The 14,429-nt window shown below is 36.7% G+C and overlaps 1 protein-coding gene across 1 annotated transcript; it reads right to left on the bottom strand.

The window, feature by feature from the left end:
• Nucleotides 1–7,959: 7,959 nt before the first annotated feature.
• Nucleotides 7,960–14,213, bottom strand: LOC128987795 (uncharacterized). The gene is made up of 5 exons (XM_054408821.1): nucleotides 14,035–14,213; nucleotides 13,922–13,928; nucleotides 13,174–13,312; nucleotides 9,097–9,409; nucleotides 7,960–8,083 (listed from the first exon to the last, which is right to left on the bottom strand). Exons 1-5 carry the CDS (start codon nucleotides 14,211–14,213, stop codon nucleotides 8,020–8,022), a joined length of 702 nt encoding a protein of 233 aa, XP_054264796.1. The 3' UTR covers nucleotides 7,960–8,019.
• Nucleotides 14,214–14,429: the final 216 nt, after the last annotated feature.

Genomic DNA, 14,429 nt, shown 5'->3' with positions numbered 1-14,429 from the left:
GTAACTAATCCTGAAAATAACTTTTTGGTGCTATTTAGAAATTCACCCAACACCCCCACCCAAAACAGGGATGCTGGGGGTACCTTAAAATGTTTAATGGCAACCACCTTTTAAGTATATAAGCCTATAGCACATCATTTGAAATGGCTTTAAGAGGGGGAATTAAAACCCGCAAATCCGACTTTGATACGAAGAATTTTATAAAGGCTATGGCAAGAAATGTTACGCCTCTTTCACACGACGCGGCGCGCGCCGTGCGGCGCCCGCCGGATCCGGCGTAGGGCTATGGGAGTATATGAGTCCCTTCACACTATGTCCGGCGCGCGCCGCGCGGCGAATTCGCCGCACGGCGCGCGAGTTACCGCCGGATGCACCTTGAGCCGGACGACAGCGCCGCGCGGCGTCCACGCCGGACCACTTGGTGAAGGTGCATTGGTTCTTATGGGAGCTTTCACACGGTGCGGCGCGCGCCGCACGGCCCAACCCCTACGCTGTCTCAATTTAGGCAAACAACCTGACCAAGAAGGTGCAACAGTTAATTAAGAAATTATATATCGTTGTATCGGAAAATAATATATTTAAAGCTATTACAAAACATATATTTTTATGTTCATCCCATGCAAATCGGTCAACTTAAAGTATTAAAACAAATTTTTTTCTTTAATAACTAGAGGAGAATATTTAGTATTAAGTTAATAATTTAGTAATTTATACGTAATGTAACATTTTTTTAACTTCTAGAATACAATATTTTCAGATATGACGAATACTTATATATAATACGTGAAGGCGATTTCTATAAAATACTACTCCTCTGTTAATAATGGACGGATTTTTACAAACGATGTGTCAAAATTAAGTATTTGTTGTGTACCCTTTCACCAATTCCTGTAGTAAAAGTCCTCGGGCTTTGCCCTCCGGCCATGAAAATCCCAATGTATATCTTATGAAGACAAGATTTTGTTTAGTTTAACCAACACAAGTAGACTTCTCATCCCATTGTTAATTTTGAAGCTCGTTTTTCATGTCTAGTTCATGTACGCCATACTGGGCGCTAGTGTCGACGACATTTTGTTTCTATTATTTTAGGGGGAGTATTTTTTATCTATGGTTAAACAGACGAATAATTAGTATTAATTACAACTGTTCATAGTACACACATGATACACAGAGAGTTTTCGTTTTCAGTTTCGATAGATGGAGTGGAGTGAGCGTTCGTTTTCAGAGTGAGTTCGTTTCCAGTTTCGAATACTGGAGTGGAGTGATTGGTTACATTATCTATGAGTTGACTCTTTTAAGTCGACGGAAATTGTGACAATTATTCGTAAAAAAACTACTTTAATATTTTGCAATTGCTCGAATTCGAGCAACAGGTGCACTAGTTTTTATATTTTAAATTAGCCTACAGTATTAATTTTATTTGAACTTTTAAGTGGAGTATTCATTTAAAAGCCACAACTGAACGGAAATTAAATTAGCCTACAGTATTCATTTTATTTGAACTTTTAAGTGGAGTATTAATTTAAAAGCCACAACTGAACAGAAAATAATAAATATTTAGGAGGGCCGTACGGCGCGCGCCGCACGAAACCATACTAGTGTGAAGACACACGCTTGTCAGGCGTAGCGCCGCACGGCGGACGCCGCACGGCGCGCGCCGCTTCGTGTGAAAGAGGCGTTAGACGTTATTAACTGGAACTTTACATTCGATCACTTTAATTTTTTCATGGCTGTAAATTTTTCAATAACTTTCATGTTCCAGTTTGCAAAACTAGAGCTCTTTTTTGATCTTATTCCATATAGACAAATAGAATATACTGCCATAAAGCAACCAATATGTTGATGTCCTAATAGATAGCTGTTTTGCCTTTGTAGACTAAAGGGCACCTTTAACAATGACTGTATCATTATTGTTCCTACTCTGGTTTTGTTTTTCAAATCTCTTGTTTTGTCAACTTGTTCAGATAGTTTGTTATTTATAGATCGTTATTTATAATTTGTTATTTATAGTTGTTATTTATCTTTTATGTCTTGTTATTGAAGTCTTGTTTTCCAGTTTTTTTCTCACTACTTTTGTACTCGCCTGTGATTTTTGTTTTCCCTCTGCTGCTTGTTCTTTCTGTAAGACAGTACCACTGTATTTTTTAACCGACTTCCCCTTCCCCACTACCAACAAAAGGAGGAGGTTCTCAATTTGTTTGTGGCGATGTTTTTTTTTCTATGTATGTTCACCAATTTCTCTGTGATTCTTTTACCGATCAGTGTGGTTCCACCACCAAAATAACCAGGAGAGTTTCTATTTGGTACCTTATATATTATCTTTAAGTATAATATTTGTTTCGGTGAAAAATTCTGAAAACCTTAAATATTCAACACTTATTTTGTTTACATTTGTTCAGATTGTTTACATTTGTGCAGAGAAGGCAATAAATAATAATAAAATTCCTACAGCTGTTAGTTGAAACCATTTAAATGAAGCTACAGACAATTCTTCATGAAACAGTTGCTTCATATTGATCAATAAACTATTTCTTGCCATGGAGCCTTAATGAATTACATTGAGAAAAATGCATTTTGCTTTGGTTACTATAAAAAATGTATTTTAACGTCTGACCTGATTTGTGTATACAGTAATTTTGTTTTTAGTATTGAATATTCTGACTTACAAAAACATATATGTTTCAGTGAATAGCTGTATGATATTGACAAAGAAAGGTGTATTGTGAAAACCAAAGCATTCGTAAAACAGGTCTAAATATAAATTAAATGCAATTATTCCTTACACGACCTAAAAAGTGTGACAGTGCATAATCTCCAATTGTCTTAAAAATGTAAAATATTTTAATTACTAAACATGCATTTGCAGATGTGGAATGTTTATTGATATTCTCTACCCAGTTACTATATCATATCAATACTATTATGCCTGCTTCGGAAAGTCCTAGAGGAAGATGATTTGCAATTTCGACTAGGCTATATCTTGATCAAACAAAACCACCTACATGGCTTGCACCACTTTTAGCTGAGCCAATCTTTCATATACATATTTCATTTGCAGATGTGGAATGTTTATTAATATTCTCTACCCAGTTGCTATAACATATCAATACTATCATGCCTGCTTCGGAGGGTCCTAGAGGAATAAGATGATTTGCAATTTCGTCGAGGCTATATCTTGAGCAAACAAAACCCCCTACATGACTTACACCACTTTTAGCTGAACGAATCTTTCATATAATATTTTCCAAAGGTACTATACGTGTTAACGACCAATTTTCAACTTTTGAGAGATTTTTTAGTGCTGGTAGCTGAGGAATAGCTTTCATATTGCTCCAAAAGGCTTGAGACGTATTTCTTTTTATAATGTAGAAGTACACCGATTGCAGGAAACGATGATGTCTGACATTTCAATGTATCTAGAAAATACAATTAGTTTTTCATTAGGCCTAATGTAATGGACAACTCTTTCTTTCTTAAAGGAATATCTAAAAATGTTTATTTTCATACCCATTGATTATGTAACCTGAACAGGTGACTCAAGCAGTTTTAAAATAATGATTGTTCTGTGGAACTTTTGATTGTTTCAAACAGTTTTGCTTGTCAAAAAACCTCAAGTAATTAATACATAAAAAATTATACAGTCACTAAAAATCATGAAATAATTTATTTTTGTAAAAAAATACAACCGACTTCAAACGCTCTAAAAAGAATGAAATAATTTCAATAAAGTAAACTTTTGTATTAGGCAAGCTCACGTATTTCAAGTCGGCGCGGCTCAAGCTACAAATATGATTGAAATTAAATATTGTGTGTGTATTTTGAAAATCGATAAATTGTAGCTGGATAACATAAATATATAAAAAACATTCTGAACTGTTTTGTTTATATATTAAAGGAAATATTTTCTTGTATTTTATGTTTACTTCAGAATAAATGCATTATGAAAATAACACACACAAATGTTCTATATGAATAGGAAAATAATTTAGTTTGATATTGTGATAGGGAAAAGAAGCTAGTTTAGTATTAAAACGTTACTTTTCTAAGTTAGAAACATTTAAATGCGTTATAATATTTTTAAAGATACTTGTAATACCACTATGATGCCGATCTCTGATTACGGTAATAAAATAACACTTAACGCATAACTATGAAAAAAAAACATGCAGATTAACCCCTTTAGTTATAGATAGTCACCTGCAATATGGACACCCTCTTTAAATTTTGTATCAAAAATCATCATAGAGCCGCGCCGACTTTAAATACGTGAGCTTGCCTAATACAAAAGTTTACTTTATTGAAATTATTTCATTCTTTTTAGAGCGTTTGAAGTCGGTTGTATTTTTTTACAAAAATAAATTATCTTGTAAAAATGGTGCAACCGTTTTAAAATAAATAAAGGCATCATTAAAGTTCTCGAGTTCACAAAAACAAAACAGCTAGGCTATCCACTAGGGACATTAAAATGTCGGACTGCTTTAAGACCGTAACTCAAGTAAAATTCCTTGTCAGTCAATCACTTGTTATGTCGAGTTGATCATGATTATGCTTTTATTTAACCCGAATTCAACAATTAATATATTTTGATTTCGACCAAAAGGGTTTACCATGAATTAACCTAAAATTTTCAGGTTTAAGTCCTGAGTTGACCATGATTTTACCTTAATTTAAACATACTTATACCTTAATTCAACCTCAATTCAGCCTTGATTTTGCATAACTGCAAGAAATGTTTACCTTGAATCAACCTAAAATTTTCAGGGTTGATTCAGGTTTCACAAGTTTTCAGTAGGACCCTTGAATTTGGTTTGATGGCTTGATATTTTAAGATTAATTCAGGCTTGCTTCCTCAGTGCTGGACTGAGAAGCTAAAGCGGCACTAACTTTTTATCTAAGATTTTTGCATTATCAGCAAGTTTGGTTAGATTATGACAGTTTAATTTTATAATTAAATTTTTTAAATTGAATTTGAGGCATTTATAGTTTTATTTTATGAACAGAACTATTTTTTTGATAAGTAAACCTTCATTCAATTTTTTCATTATCAGCAAGTTTGGTTAGTTAGGTTAGGTTATAACATTTTAATTTTATAATAAAAATACCCCCGCCGCAGCAAACCTGCAGACTTAGTGAATTTCCACATTTATTCCCTATTTAAATAGAAGTACCTGGGGACCGAGCTTTGCTCGGAGAAAATCATTAGTTCACTCTGAAAGCAGTCTTAGTTTCGGAGATACATAAATCTGTTCCCAAACTCCACACGGCTCGCCTTTATACAACGTCCTACACCATTTCCTACGTCATGGACCTGTTTCCCTCCATTCCCATAGCACTTTAAGATTGTAGATACCTTAATCTAATCGTTATTAACAGTTCCCACACTCCGGACAGCTAGCCTTGACAACTTCCTTCACCACTTCCAACGTAGTGGACCTGTTTTTCTCCCTTCCCATAGCATTTCAGAATTGCAGATACGTTAATCTAATCGTCATAAACAGTTCCCACGCTCCATACTAATCGCCTTTACTACTTCCTTCACCACTTCCTACGTCGCAAACATGTTTCCCTCCCTTCCCATTGAATTTAAAGATTGCAGATACATTAATCTAATCGTCATAAACAGTTCCCACACTCCGGACAACTCCCCTTGACTACTTCCGTCACCACTTCCTACGTCGCGGACCTGTTTCCCTCCCTTCCCATAGCATTTTAGGATAGCCCATACCCTTATCTAATCGTCATAAACAGTTCCCACACTCCGGACAGCTCGCCTTGACTACTTCCTTCACCACTTCCTACGTCACGGACCTGTTTCCCTCTATTCCCATAGCATTTTATGATTGCCTTTACTACTTCCTTCACTACTTCCTACGTCACGGACCTGTTTCCTTCCCTTCCCATAGCATTTTAGGATTGCAGATACCTTAATGTATTCGTCATAAACAGATCCTAGACTTCGCACTGCTACCCTTGACTACAATGTCTCGAGTAATCTTAAGTATAATCTTTGCTCAATATTAACAAGTGATGTTTTTCCTTTTGTACTGTATTTGTAATTTGCTAGTATACTGTGGGTAGTTGGTTTATTATGAACACGTGCTACAACTTCAAGTCTTTTGTTTACTTTTTCCTTGTTATTTAATTCAACCAACATGGTTACTTAGCAACCCATAAGACTAATGTTAAAAAAATGTGACTTTCAGTTTCGTTTTTCTACGTAATTAGATTTTTGTTGGCAGTTCTAACTGCATGAAACTTGTTTTTAGGCCAAAAATAAACTATTTACAAGATTTGAAGAAAATCGTCGGAGCCGTTTTCGAGATCTTTCTGCAAGCAAGCAAGCAAGCAAGCAAGCATACATACAAGCAAACATTGCTCGTATTAGAGTATAGGATTAGTTTAACGTGTACCTAGGTTTGCTGCAACAGGGAGGGTAAAAAGTGTTTTTTAATGTAAAATGTTAATAGGTACTATAGTTTAGTAAGAAATGAATGTATTTTCCAAATTTGATCAAAATATGTTCATAAATAAGCAAACTACAACAGTTGACTTATTCTCCATAAGAATAACATGGGAATTTTAAAATTACAATTTTTTAATTTTTTCTGTAACCCTTAGGCGCATAATAACGCTTCAATATACTAAATTATTTGTTTCTTTAAGCTCTACATAATGGTTTGTAAAGTAATTGTGAAATTTTGTGTTTTTAGGGTAAAAAATGGGAAAACCCTATTTTTACCCCATAAAACCCCCCATAAACCCCCGTTCCCATAGTCCGATCATGCTGGTTCGCATTCGTGTGAACCTGGCAATAACTCCAGCCACAAGTAGTGCGCGCGCCCGAAAAAATCTATTGCTGGCCACTTTGCGGCAAAATACGTCCCCGATGCATATTACCGATGATGCCAACAGATAGAGGACACTTTAACGGACACGACAGTATCAACATTATGTACCTGGGGAGTAGGATAAGGGGGGTAAAATCGGCAAAAAGTAGTGCGCGCGCCACAAAAAATCTATTGCTGGCCGTTTTGCGGCTAATTTCGTCCGCGATGCGTATTACCGATTATGCCAACAGATAGAGGACACTTTAACGGACACGACAGTATCAACATTATGTACCTGGGAAGTAGGATAAGGGGGGTGAAATCGACAAAAAGGAGTGCGCGCGCCACAAAAAATCTATTGCTGGCCGTTTTGCGGCAAAATACGTCCGCGATGCATAATACCGATTATGCCAACAGATAGAGGACACTTTAACGGACACGACAGTATCAACACTATGTACCTGGGGAGTATGATAAGGGGGGTAAAACCGGCAAAAAGTAGTGCGCGCGCCGCAAAAAATCTATTGCTGGCCGCTTTGCGGCAAAATACGTCCGCCATGCATATTACCGATGATGCCAACAGATATAGGACACTTTAACGGACACGACAGTATCAACATTATGTACCTGGGGAGTAGGTTAAGGAGGGTAAAATGAGCAATAAACAATGCGCGCGCCACCAAAAATCTATTGCTGGCCGTTTTACGGCAAAATACGTCCGCGATGCATATTGCCGATGATGCCAACAGATTGAGGACACTCAAACGGACACGACAGTATCAACATTATGTACCTGGGGAGTAGGATAAGGGGGGTAAAATCGGCAAAAAGTAGTGCGCACGCTACAAAAAATCTATTGCTGGCCGTATTGCGGCAAAATACGTCCGCGATGCATATTACCGATTATACCAACAGATAGAGGACACTTACACACGGGACACGACAGTATCAACATTATGTACCTGGGGAGTAGGTTAGATAGAGATTAGATTAGATAGAGTAGGAAAGATAGGAAAATCATAGAGCACCACCACAACAGTTTATTCACAAACCTACAAATATGAAAAAATAAAAAATAAAAAAATGGAACAAAGAGGTAAAGTATTTTTACAATAATTCATAAACAATATAAAAAATAACATGAAATATAAATTGTATCTTAAATTAGAAATATTGCAAAAAAAAAATGAAATTAATTTGATTCTCCATCTTCTAGGTCGTCATTTTGATTCCCCCCATTGTGTCGATTGTAGTAGCTGAAACAAAAATTTATATTAAATCCTGTATTATATTAACAAACTAGCAGAGTATCTGTCCTTCATAAGAGGTTGGCGTTTTAGTATGAAATGCTTATTGCAGTTATACTTGTTCTTGGAGTTTACAATGGAAGAAGACACGGTTAAAGAAAATTTACCTTTTTTTAATTCACGGTAGTCCTATGCTATTATTTTTGGGAAAAAATTTATTTAGTTTGTTACTATAGCAACATTGCCCACTTATAAAGGAAATAGATCTTAAAACATATTTATCCATTTTCCATTTCACCAACCTCCTCGTCTCCTTCGTCATCAAACCTATTGCAGTTGCTGAAATGAAAATTAATATTAAAACCTGTATTATATATACAAACTAGCAGTGTATCCGTTCTTGGTATGGGTCCATCTACCACAGCCAGAATGTTCTACCACTGCCTGTAAACATAAAACAGTTAAATTCTCTTTTTCACACTTGTTAATGATAGTAGAACCTCGATAACAAGACTCTGATGGTGATTATGAAATTGGACTTGTTATCAAGGTTGACCTGTTATTGTGGTTTGTAATAACATGTGATTAGGGGTAAAATAAATTCAAGGGGATTTGAAAATTACACTTGTTATTAAGGGTGACTTGTTATTGAGGGTCTTTTAATCAAGGTTCTACTGTAGTTGCTTCAACTTAGATATTTAAAAAAATGCAATAAAAATTAATCGTGCTGCACCATGTAGGTAGGCTACTGTAAACCTTACAACTTTACAACCTTACACTGTACTTATAACTTGACAACTGTACAACCTTACAACGACATACAATTTAGTTATTGATGATATTAAATCTGTCATACACAATGAGAACTGTCAAAGTAGGATTGTTTACACAGATTTATGTAACTGTTGTGCTGTATGATATTAATTTATGTATAGGTAACCATAAATTAATAAAGGTTTGCATATTTTTAATATGCACTCCTGGATTTTTAATATTACAGTTTTGGTAATGTGATAACTTACTGTTCATTATGCCTGTCCCCTTCTTCTCTTCCTCTTCTCTCTGCCCTCCTCTCTTCATCCATTAGGCCTCTCACTACTATGTGTTCCGCTCTTCTTTCCAAATCCCTTTCTTCCTGTCTTTCACGCACTCTCTCACCTCTTTCACGCACTCTCTCACCTCTTTCACGCACTCTCTCACCTCCTCTTTCACGCACTCTCTCACCTCCTCTCTCACTTCCTCTCGCACCTCCTCGTCCGAATTCCCTCCGTCTTCCTAACATCCTCCAGCCGCGGAGGATGTTAATAAAACATTGTTCGTTGTATTTAAATTGCTCTGTAAACAGATATTGCAATAAATTAAAATATATACAATACATATAGTATACAATAGACAATTATTATATAGTTATTATAGACAATTATACAATACAAAGACTATTAACGCGAGTTGCGTACACTACTTTACCTACGACCGTTTTTTTAATTACTATCAATCTGGATTTAATTACTAACAATCACTACTAATAACTTTTTAGAGAGGTTAAGTTTTCGTGTATTGTCATTGCCACTGAAAGTGGTGCAACGACTTGTTGTATAATCAGCTGATTTCCTGTAATAACGTGTTTGTTAAACTTCGTTGACTATCAGCAGGGGTGCCCATCCCCCCCAAAGCTCACGTCGCAGAATCCCCCCCAAATTCGTTGTTTAACCCATGCCGGAAGGTCTGGGGTTATGTTTATAATGCGGGTACCCATAGTTATGTTTATAATGTGGGGAGGGAAGGGGTGCCCCCGACACTTCTTTAAATTTATGGGAATTTAAGCGTTTGAATCAAACTTTTAACCCAATTTAAATGGACAATTTTCCTTTAAAACTCTAGTAGCAAACTATTTGTTGGTTTAGTTTTAATTTAAATGAGTTGGATTTTTAACATGCACACAATTTGAATCAAAATTGGCCAAGTAGTTTTTTTATCCGATTTTCTATGAATTAACAGGTTTTAAAAGGGAAAATCACAAAAGTTGCAATAACTTTTGAACCATAATTTCTACGGCATAGAGGCCTAAACTAGAGGCCTTTTACTAGGCCTAAACTTAATACTATATTTCATGCCTAGGGCCAAAAATGAGGTTTAGCTGGTTCGAGGTAGTTTTTAAGTTCGATACGAGGTCGAGGACTTAAAACGATCGAGAACTATTTCAGTCCGTGGTACGAACGCTATTATTCACCACCCCACACTATACCCTATTACCACTAATTCACCTCAATGATAATGCACTGCACACTGATATCAGGGACGTATTTAAGTATCTGCCGCCTCTAGGCAACAAAGTTTGCCGCCGCCCCTCCCGCTCCCACTTTTCAACGCACTCCCCGACCTCACTAATATCACTCCATTGGCCAATACATGCCCTGTCAGCTGGTTTTGTGGAAAAATAATCGGTAATATTGCATGCTGCATCAACAAATTTAATAACTTTTCACCACACTATGATGTTTTTAGTTGTTTTACATGCGTTAATTGGTGGCTGAAAGTTGCTGGCCATGCCAGCTGTCATCGTCATTTGGGGACCGAGCAGGTTCTTACATCCCTAGGGCCGCAAAATCAGCTGATCGCTTACTTTTTTAAACATGAATGCATATTAAATACACAATCAGTATCCATAGCATTGCAATAGAATTGTTTTATTGTCACCACTGCCTTGCAACTATTTATTTGAATTTTTGCTGATTCCTCAAATTATTTCTTCACATAACCTTAAAGTTCTAGTTGTGTTGACTATCAGTGTGCATCATTTTTGTGGTAATAGTGCTATTACGGTATAGTGTGGTGGAAAATGGCGTTCGTACCACGGACCGAAATGGTTTTGCAGCTCTCGATCGTTTTAGGTTGACTTCGTCTTGAACCTAAAAACTATCTCGAGCCGGCGAAACCTCATTTTCGGCCCTAGGTACGAAATATACTATTTCGACCCCTTTTAACAAACGTTTTTTGTGCCGTTTTTTTTTGCAAAACATTCTGACTTGGATAGGCCTACACGGAATGCACCATTTTTTTTTTTATCTAATCAGTATTTTTACAATCCCATTTTGCGGCTTAAAACGGCACACAAAATCGCCTGTATACAATGGTTCTTATAACGCTTTTCATTGAACACTATTAGTCAGATCCACTTGAGAGATTGGCTTTGATTTGAAATGAAAGAAATATGTTTTCTTAAACTATTTTTTTCTTACAAAAAACACATGAATCGCAAAGAAAAATTACGTACTTTTACTGAAAGAATAATATACAATTTTAAATTAGTTAAGTTTGGTACAGTGGTAAGTATTTAGTTCACACTTTCCAAGAATCTTTCAGCTATAGTGCTGCCACTGCGTAGTGGTGTATAAAGTAAACAGAAGGGAGTGTTTTCTACGTTTGTCACTAGACATAGCGGCCGGCACGGCGACCCGCTCCCGCGGCGAGCGTGTCCGCCAGACCAATAGGGGCAGCAGGCAGCACGGACAACTCTACACAGCTGTGTAATAAACTATTGACGTTTGTTTGACTTGGATGCGTTCTGAAATAGTTGTATACTTAATAAAAATATTTGAAATGGCTATTTTGCCGTTCCCAAAATTATTTGCTAAAATTTTTTTAGATTAAAACTTTGTTTTTTTATTTTTTTACCCTCAAAATGTTGCCGCCCCTAAAATTTGCCGCCCTAGGCGGTCGCCTAGTCCGCCTATTCGGAAATATGTCCCTGACTGATATAGTCAACACAACTACAACTTTAAGGTCATGTGGATAAATAATTTGAGGAATCAGCAAAAATAATAATATAAATAGTTGCTAGGCAGCGGTGACAATAAAACAACTCTATTGCAATGCTATGGATACTGTTGTGTATTTAAAGCGGGCAGCTGATTTTGCAGCCCTAGGGATGTAAAAACCTGCTCGATCCCCGAATGACGATGACAGCTGTGGCATGGCCTGCAAAACGTAACTTTCAGCCACCAATTAATGTACCTATATGTAAAATAGTTAAAAACATCATAGTGTGGTAAAATAGTTTATTACGTTACTAGTCCTGAATCCCGTGCCAGACGAAGTGGAGTAGTGGTTTTTTTATACGAGTCCGGCCAACACATTTTGGACGAGTGACGTACGATAGTTTACGCCATACTACTAAATCCGTTCAAATCCCTATATATTACCACCAACTAAAGGACTAAAAATCACTAGTCATAACCTCTAAGAGAGGTTATGTTTTTGTTATAACCACTCATTGCCACCCAAATACAGTATAATCAGCTGATTGGTGTCCGGCAAAACTCATAGTACAGTAGTACTGTATGAAACCCCATTTGATTAAGGACAAACAGCTGTTTTCTGGACTAGATCCTTGCATGGGAAGTTCGTCAAAATAGTGTAGTGTGGCGTAAAATAGCTATTTACATTAAATAAATCATAAATCTTTATTGGTCATTAAATAACATATGTTACAATAGACCTCGTTAACAAAAAAAGGGCCATAGATTCTAGTAACATGGTCTATAACATGGAATCTTCACTAAACTTAAATATAACAAAGACAACAAGAAAATACTAAAAAAGCGTTTGATCTACCTAGTTTGATGTCGCATTTTGCGACATCAAACCCCCCTGTGGGCACCCCTGACTATCAGTTTTCATTACTATTATTGTGAATATAGTAGTAGTGTGGTGAAAAATAGTATTCGTACCATGGACCGAAATTGGTTTTGCAGCTCTCGATCGATTTTGGTGTTCGACTTTGCCTCGAACTTAAAAACTATCTCGAGCCGGCAAAACCTCGTTTTTTGGTAACCTAGGTACGAAATATACTATATTGTGCCATTATTCCAAATTATGAGTAATAAAGGATGTTGCAATTATTCTGACCAATAATAGGCTACAAATACTATCCTCATGTTACGAAAGTAACATGCTGTTATTATGTTGCAATTTATGCACAGTTATTCTGGTTATTAGTTTGTAGTAGTTATTAGTAGTTGGCCAACATGTTACAACTGTCCCTACACACAAATTGTAAATGAGTTTGACGTTTCATTTATATTTTTCCTGCAACTTACCGAGCATTCCAACCACCAGGTATGTGTTGGCCCAAGGGACGCTTTCGGCGACTCGGTTGGCAATCGACACCCGCCGAAGAGCCTCCTCCGACACCACATAGGTGGACGCAGCCGTTAAGTTTAACTTTTTGTTAGGCATCTGTGAAAATAATATTTTCCAAACTTAGTCTTCACTTTAAGTTCAATATGTTATGTCCTTGCTGAAAAGTTTTCACATTTCTAAAGTATGTCTGGGCCTACTAATGTAACTTTTGCTCTAACAGGGACAGCTAGAGAGGGTAGGCCAGGCCCACCTTTGATTTTGATGGATATTTCAAAAAAGATAAATAAATGAATAGATGTAATGATAATTAAATAAAGGAAAAACAGTACAAGTAATTAATTTTTAATTAAAATTTTCCAAAGTCCCCCTTTTGCAGGGAAGCCCTTCAAACCTCTTGTACCCTGCTGGTCAAACTACCTACTTCTTGATCCTTGTCAGCCCTACCCAATGTGAATGGCAGCACTTCGTTTAAGTTAGGATCTACCTAAGTTAATAGATTAAAATGAACTTTAGGTATTTATTTAGTACGACAAATGTTTGTTTATAGCTTTATTATTATTATTATTATTATCTAATTATTACACTCAGATTAGATATTACTAATCTGCGCTTATACTAACAACTTGTAACATGCCTGTAACCGAGCCCTTCAATCCCAATTTAAAAAACCCCCTAATTTGACAAACAATTTAAATAAGTTATTACCAGTAACCTAGTAATAGTAGTACAACATAAATTACTACCTACTTCAAATTTAGGGAACTAGAACTAGGGTGACTTTAACGACTTTCTCTAATTACATAACTTGCATGGCTTACCTCGTCAGCTCAGCACAGCACTCTCCTGTAATGGCTATGGCAACGAAAACGTGGACTGGACACTGGACAGTGGACAACGACAACGATGATGTACCGGATATATCAGGGTTGCCACCCGTAAGCACCTTCGCCACGTGTTTTAAGCCAATGTAAGTGATAGGGTGACGCGGCGGGACCATCGTGCCTTTTACATAACCACAGGTGGCAACCCTGACAACCCAGCCACGAGGGATGAGGGTTGCCACCTTTATAGCTACCACTTTCCCTTACAGCACGGTTGGCTGGTTTGGATGGGTGACGATTGACGACCGATTCTCTTACACCGCCAAGGTCAGGCCCAGTCCCCAGGTACATAATGTTGATACTGTCGTGTCCGTTAAAGTATCCTCTATCTG

The sequence above is a fragment of the Macrosteles quadrilineatus genome, unplaced genomic scaffold, assembly GCF_028750875.1.
Source record: "Macrosteles quadrilineatus isolate MER2022 unplaced genomic scaffold, UCM_ALF_1.0 Scaffold_2__2_contigs__length_208266976, whole genome shotgun sequence".
In the NCBI taxonomy this organism is placed as follows: domain Eukaryota; kingdom Metazoa; phylum Arthropoda; class Insecta; order Hemiptera; family Cicadellidae; genus Macrosteles; species Macrosteles quadrilineatus.
This window is presented reverse-complemented; position numbering and strand designations above follow the sequence as displayed.